Source organism: Dasypus novemcinctus, chromosome 23 (genome assembly GCF_030445035.2).
Source record: "Dasypus novemcinctus isolate mDasNov1 chromosome 23, mDasNov1.1.hap2, whole genome shotgun sequence".
NCBI classification, from domain to species: Eukaryota; Metazoa; Chordata; class Mammalia; order Cingulata; family Dasypodidae; genus Dasypus; species Dasypus novemcinctus.
Window position 1 is genome coordinate 70,543,727 of NC_080695.1, and position 7,313 is coordinate 70,551,039.

A 7,313-nucleotide genomic window follows, 5' to 3' on the forward strand; every position below is an offset into this window, starting at 1 on the left:
TTTTTAGATAATTCAAATAATTGGAATCATATAATAGCTGCCCTTTTGTGCCTGGCTTATTTCATACAACAGAGATTTCAGGATTCATCCATGTGTAGAATGTATCATAACTTCATTCCTTTTTATGGTTGAATAACATTCCATTGTCTAGATATACCACATCATCTTTATATATTATACAGTTGGTGGACACTTGGGTGTATTCTCTAAAATGAGATGATGATGCTCACTGAGGCTGCCCTGATAGTAATCAACCCGTTTGTTTACATCCTGGCTTCATATATCCCTATCACCTGTGCTGTGCTGAGAGTCCCATTCAGAAAGCCTTCTGGGAAGGACACTTGGGACGAAATAACAGGCAGAAGGAAGGAAGTGTGGCCATATGATACGTAGTCTGTTGGGGAAGTAGCCATCAGATATGGCTGGAGTTCGTGTGTGACTATAGAGTGGAGAGAGAGAGAAGAATGCAGGAAGAGTCAGACAGCAGATCACATAACCCTATAAACATATGAGGGGACAACGCACGTTGGTTTGCTTGGTAGATTCCCGATTTAACCTCTAATTGCTGATAAACCTCGCATCTTATTTTCCCAGCTTCTAAAAAAAATGACCGTATAATGGGTTGGCTTAAACAATGAACTTTATCGGCTCATAGATTGTGGCTAGGAGAAGTCCAAAATCAAGGTGCCAGCAAGGTGAGGCTTTCTCCTCACAGACTGTGCTGTCCTGGGCTGGCCGCTGGCCTTCCTCGGAACTTGGCTTGTCTGCCACGTGGCAAGGCAGAGGGCAACATCTTCTTTCGCCTTTGGGTTCTGTTGACTTCCAGCCTCTTGCTCCTCCCTGTGGCTTTCTCTCTGTGGCCTTCACTATCAATCTTCCAGTAACAGAATTAAGACCCTTCCTGATTCAGTTGGCCGCACCTTAGCTAAAAATACCATCTTCAAAAAGTCCTATATGAAATGGGTCCAGGCCCACAGGACTGGATTAAGATTAAAAACATGTTTTTCAGCAGGTCATTATTCAACCTACCGCACCCCCCTTCACTCATAAGTACCATGGTTTGGATTACAAATTATATAGTCACTCCACGATAAGTCATATTGAGTGGTTTGGATTTAATCTACAATCAGTGTAAATACCTTCAAAGACTGCAATCCCAGGAAGGATCTGATCTTCTTGTCATTTTTTAGAGACCCCTGTGGCTGCTCTGTTGTGGATGACATGGAAGAAGGGAAATTGGAAGGCAGAGAGACCAACTTCAGAGTGTTACAACAGTCCTGGAAGAGGTGAGACCCTGAACAATAGCAAACGTGAAAGGTAGGGAATAATTCTGAAGGATGCTAAGGAGGAGAGCAGAGCCCTTAGTAACTAATTGGATATGTGGAATAAGGGAGCAGGTGGGGGGGGGTTGTAACATGTTGGTACCACTGAGATCAGCAAATCCAACAGGAGAGAGATATGTGGCGTTAGTCTATGTAATGTGGTGATAGTATCTGATGGTGGCAGTAGGGAGATGGTGGGTTCCACTTAGGACATGTGGGCATGAAGCTATAAAAGACAGACAGGTTGAGTGCTCTAGGAGTTGGGCAGTGTGTAGCTACAGGTCAAGGGAAAGTCTGACAGATATGGATTCATAACTCACCAATATAGGTTTAGTTAATGACAGGAAAGTGGGTGTACTATCTCACTCCCTGTTCAATATTTAGCTCAAAGTGGATCAAAGACTTACATATAAGAGCCAGGACCATAAAACTACTAGAAGAAAAATTTAGGGAAACATCTGCAAGACCTTGTAGTAGTTGTAGTTTCTTGGACCTTACACCCAAAACACCTGCAACAAAAGTAAAAAGAGGTAAGTGGGACCTCCTCAAATTTAAACACTCTTGCACCTCACAAGACTTTGTCATAAGGGTGAAAAGGCAGCCTACTCAATGGGAGAAAATATTTGGAAATCACATATCTAATAAGGGTTTAATATCCAGAATGTATAAATAGATGTTATAATTCAATGATAAACAGACAAACGACCCAATTACAAAATGAGCAAAAAACCTGAGTAGACATTTGTCCAAAGAAGAAACACAAAGAGCAAAAAAACACATGAAGAAACATTCAACATCACTAATGATTAGGGAAATGCAAATCAAAATTACAATTCAATATCATTTCTCACCTATCAGAATGACCACTATTAAAAAGACAGAGAGGGAAACGGACTTGGCCCAGTGGTTAGGGTGTCCGTCTACCACATGGGAGGTCCGCGGTTCAAACCCCAGGCCTCCTTGACCCGTGCGGAGCTGGCCCATGTGCAGTGCTGATGTGCGCAAGGACTGCCGCCCCACGCAAGGGTGTCCCCCGCGTAGGGGAGCCCCACACGCAAGGAGTGCACCCGTAAGGAGAGCCGCCCAGCGCAAAAGAAAGTGCAGCCTGCCCAGGAATGGCGCCACCCACACTTCCTGTGCCGCTGACGAGAACAGAAGCAGACAAAGAAACAAGATGAAGCAAAAAGACACAGAGAACAGACAACCGGGGGTGAGGATGGGTATTAAATAAATAAATAAATCTTTAAAAAAAAAAAAAAAGACAGAGAACTACAAGTGTTGGAGAGGATGTGGAGAGATATTCACTGTTGGTGGGAATGCAGAATGGTACAGCCACCATGGAGGACTATTTGGCAGTTCCTAAAGAAGTTGACTATACCTTGCCACGTGACCCTGTAATATCACTACTAGATATATACCCAGAGGAACTGAGAGCAGTGACACAAACAGACATCTGCACACTGATGTTCTTAGTGGCATTATTCATGATTACCAAAAGTTGAAAACAACCCAAGTGTTCATCAACAGATGAATGGATAAACAAACTGTGGTGTATTCACATTATTATGCAGTTGTAAGAAGAAATGAAGTCATAAAGCATATGACAACAGGGATAAACCTGGAGGACAATAGATTGAGTGAAGCAAGCCAGACACAAAAAGACAAATACTATATGATTACATTCCTATGAATCAAATAAATTGTGCAACATACTACATGGTTCAAAAAAAAATTTATATGTATCCATTAAACTGAGAAATGTTTGTTTTTATTCAACTGCTTTCTTTTTAGTTTTTTAATGTTTATATTTTCAATTATTAAATGGACAAAATAAAAATTTTTTAAAAAGAAAGCAAGTGTAATTATCCAAAGAGATAGTGTAGAGTGAGACAAAAGTCCAAGACTAAACCCCAGGAGGACAAAAAAACACACACATGGGAATATAGAGGAGGAGGTGGCAAAATAAGTGTAGCTAGGAGACAGAGAACAAGAGAACAGTGTTTTAGGAATCGAATGGAACCATTTCTTTGAAAAAGAAACTAATGTCTAACAATGGTATATGAGTGAAGAATCAAGTAAAATGACTGGATAACATCGTTGTGTTTTGCAAAATCATGTTTCCAAATAAAATGCTAAACAATGTTATCGATGAATAGTTAGTGAAAAGACAAATGGACCTTTGGTCAGGCAACATGGCGTAGCTATTATTTTTCATTTGCTGTCATGCTGTCGTTTTTACTAACATTAAACTGTGGGATCTACCAATTTGGATTTTTCTGGTTGGGATCCTCAGAAGCACATGCCAAGGCAGAGTTTCGGTGATGCGAGATGTTGACTAGGGATCACTTCCAGTGGAAGGGAGGGGGCAGAAGCAGAACTGTGCAGTGGGAAAAGTGACACTCAGACGCAGGCTCAACACAGACACAGGAAACTCTGGGGACTACAAGGCTCATCAGAGTTGTGGATGAGCCTATAGACCCCACCTGGATCACTCACTCGATGTTGGCCACCAGGGAATGGTGTGACATCCTGAGAGGTCCAGCTCTGCCTCTGAGGCCAACCTGGAAGGAGCTCACGGTGGAAGGCAGTCTCCTGATGGCAAATTAAAATAAAAATACTTTTTGGAGGGACTTTTAATGGTATAGATAAAATATTACATAACAATCTTTAATTAAAAAGCAGAATACAGTATTTTACAGAGAATATAATCTACATGTATTAATGTGTAAACCAAATACATTTGGTTATGTGTGCACAGGAGAAAGACAATAGAAATACAGAGACTATTCATGAAGCTTTCACTGAATGACGGCATCGTTAGAAGTTTAGATTCCCCTCTATTAATATTCAGCATTTTCAAAAACAATCCATAATAAGCATATATTATATTGTATAATTTCAAAATTTTGAAGAATGAGTATAATGTGGAGGCATCATGCGTAGCCCTTCTTTCCAGGACAGGCTCTGGAGTCCGATCTTTTTTCTCACTCACGAGAAGCAGATACTGCAGGAAAGTCTTTAAAAGAAGCCCCTGACTGAGAACAGGAGCCCATTCCCCACATCACATAACTCAGACAGGTCATGGAGAATGGCCAGGTATACACACCTGGCAGCCCAAACCACAGAAAGCACAGGCAGTGATTTTTATCATTAAACAGAACTCAAGCAAAGAAAAGACTAAAAGCACAAAACTATTGTGTGTGTAATCCGTGAATCTGGTACAGTCATGAATCTCTGGCCTGGCTGACTCCTTTGAGTAAGTTAGGGGTTCTTTACCAACTAGTGGGAAATATGGAACTGTGTGGTAATCAAGGCCAGTGCGCATGGGTGGAAATCATAGAATTAAGGAAATATGACCCAATTCTTGCCCCAGTTGGTGAAGTGGTCCCTCTGGTTATCAGTAGAAATGGTCATGGATACAGACAGAGCTGTGACCCTACATGTGAGCTACGATGTAACTTACAGTTGGGAAAAATTGGTTCAAAGGAATACCTTATGCTAACTATACCCCCATAAAGTAAGGAAGTCAAATTGGATGGAGAGAAACTAAAAATTATGAGTGAAGATTTCTTGGAATTCTGTATGAATGGCCAGAGGACTGCTCTTCTCAGCACAAGATCCTGTGATGCTCCACAGAGAATTTCCAGGGACTCTGTTTTTCCCTTTACTAATATTATTCAGATTAGACATCAGGGTCCTCTTCATGATGAGCAATCAGAAAGGATATTCACAGCAGCGTGACTGCAGCACAGAATGTGCAGCAGAACCCCCCACCCTCACCCTGCTCAACCCTGGGCAACGTAAAGGAGGAAAAGTACCAACGGCTGGATCCCACCTCAGAGACTCCCATTTAATTGTTGACTTTTCACCCAGCAGCAGTCTATTTTCAAAGTTCCCCAGGTGGTACTAACATAGAGCCAGGACTGAAAACCACTGCTTTAAGTTCTCAGAGGATTTCCAAAAACAAAGTGCAAATGTATTTCTTACGTGAAGCTTTTGAAAGTGACTGTTTAGAAAGGAAAAACTCAGCCTCAATGAAAATAATTTGAACCATGGTAATTAAAACAAATATCACTCTCTACCTGAGAGTACAGGGTTGTAATTAAGTCAGAGTTAATTGATAAGTATCTATGGAGAGTACGTTTTCTGCTTATCACAGACACTTATCAATGTAAAGATTGCTACAGTATAGTGACTTGGCAAATATTTATAGGACTGGGAATGAGAGGTCCACGATACTTTCATCAGTAAGAACATGTCCTGCCCATCACTTTTCTCAGAGCCCCTTTCAGGTCCCTGTTCCGCAGGCTGTAGATGAAGGGGTTCAGCATGGGCGTGACCACTGTGTACAGCACAGTAGCTGCAGGGTCTTTCTCAGCTGAGTGTGAGGATGAAGGGTTGAAGTACACAGCAATGATGGTGCCATAGAAGAGGGAAACCACAGCGAGGTGGGAGCCACAGGTGGAGAAGGCTTTCCATTTTCCCTTTGTGGATGGGACTCTCAGAAGAGCACGGGTGATATGGATATATGAAACCAGTATGTAAACCAATGGAATCATCATTACCAGGGCAGCCTCAGTGACAATCAACATTTCATTGAGGTGTGTGTCAGAGCAGGAGAGTTTCAGCAGCAGACCAACGTCACAGAAGAAGTGGGGGATGGTGTTGTCTGCACAGAACGAGAGTCGCGCCATCAGCAGGGTATGCAACAGACTATGGAGGTTGGACGTGACCCATGATCCAGTGACCAGCAGGGCGCAGAGCTGATGGGACATCTTTGTTGAGTAGTGTAAGGGGTGGGATATAGCAACAAAACGGTCATAGGCCATCACAGCCAGGAGGAAATTGTCCAAGATAGTAAACACAATGAAGAAATACATCTGTGTGAGACACCCACGGAAGGAGATGGTTTGAATCCCGAGTATGTGATTGGTCAGCATCTTGGGGATGCTGGTGGAGGAGAAGCAGATGTCCACGAATGACAGGTTGCAGAGGAAGAAGTACATGGGGGTGTGCAGGCGGGAGTCTGCGCTGATGGCCAGGATGATGAGCAGGTTCCCCAGGACCGTGGCCAGGTACATGCTCAGGAAGAGCACGAAGAGGAGCTGCTGCTGCTGGGGCTTTCTGGAGAGACCCAGGAGGAGGAACTCGGAGACACTAGACTGGTTTTCCCGGTTCATGGGTGTGGGGGTCTGGGCCAAATGCAGACAAAGCCTGATAGATTCAATAGCCTGGAAAAGGACAATTACGGTGAGACAATTAAGAAGGTTACAAAGGGAAAGACCATGTGATATATGTAAAATACTAGAGTTTCTCTTCAGCAACCAGATCTCTTTCAAGGCTCCATTACTTCATGAGAAGTATAAATACAAATGATCTTGTGTACAGAGCACCACGGACAGGACACTCAGACAAGCGATGACGGTGGTTTTGTCTCTAGAGCCTTCTCTCCTAATTGAACTTTTTACCCTCACCATGTATTCTTACAAAGTAAATGTTATCAAACACTACAAACACAAGAATATCAATAAAGACTTTTATATTCATAATGAATATGGAGAACTTCTATGCAAAACGTTACCATGGAGACTGACATTGAATCCAGGGGGCTCCTGTCATCAATATGCTAAGTGGTCTTGCTGTAAAGAAAGTTTTTAACGTCTCTGAGTTTCAGTTTTATGTTTTCTGATCTGGCTGTGTCACACATACTTTTTAAATTATCTTTTTATTTTATTTTATCTAATTAGGGAAGTTGTAGGTTTACAGAAAAATCATGTAAAAATCACAGCATTCCCATTTACTCCCTATTTTGGTACCTTTGTTACAACTGATGAAGGAAGATCAAAATGGTCACATTCTTAACACGCGTGCTCTGAGCATTATCTCAGCAATCACTCCACAGCTGACCCCAGGGTGATGATGATAAGGCCACTGCTGCTGATGCCGCCCTCGGCTGCCGCTTGCAGGCACTCTCAGGAGGTCTGGGTCAGG

General features: G+C 42.5%; 1 protein-coding gene across 1 annotated transcript; it reads right to left on the minus strand.

The window, feature by feature from the left end:
* Window positions 1-5,566: 5,566 nt before the first annotated feature.
* LOC101422996 (olfactory receptor 1F1-like) lies at window positions 5,567-6,502 on the minus strand. Its single transcript, XM_058286240.1, has one exon. It carries the CDS (start codon window positions 6,500-6,502, stop codon window positions 5,567-5,569), a length of 936 nt encoding a protein of 311 aa, XP_058142223.1.
* Window positions 6,503-7,313: the final 811 nt, after the last annotated feature.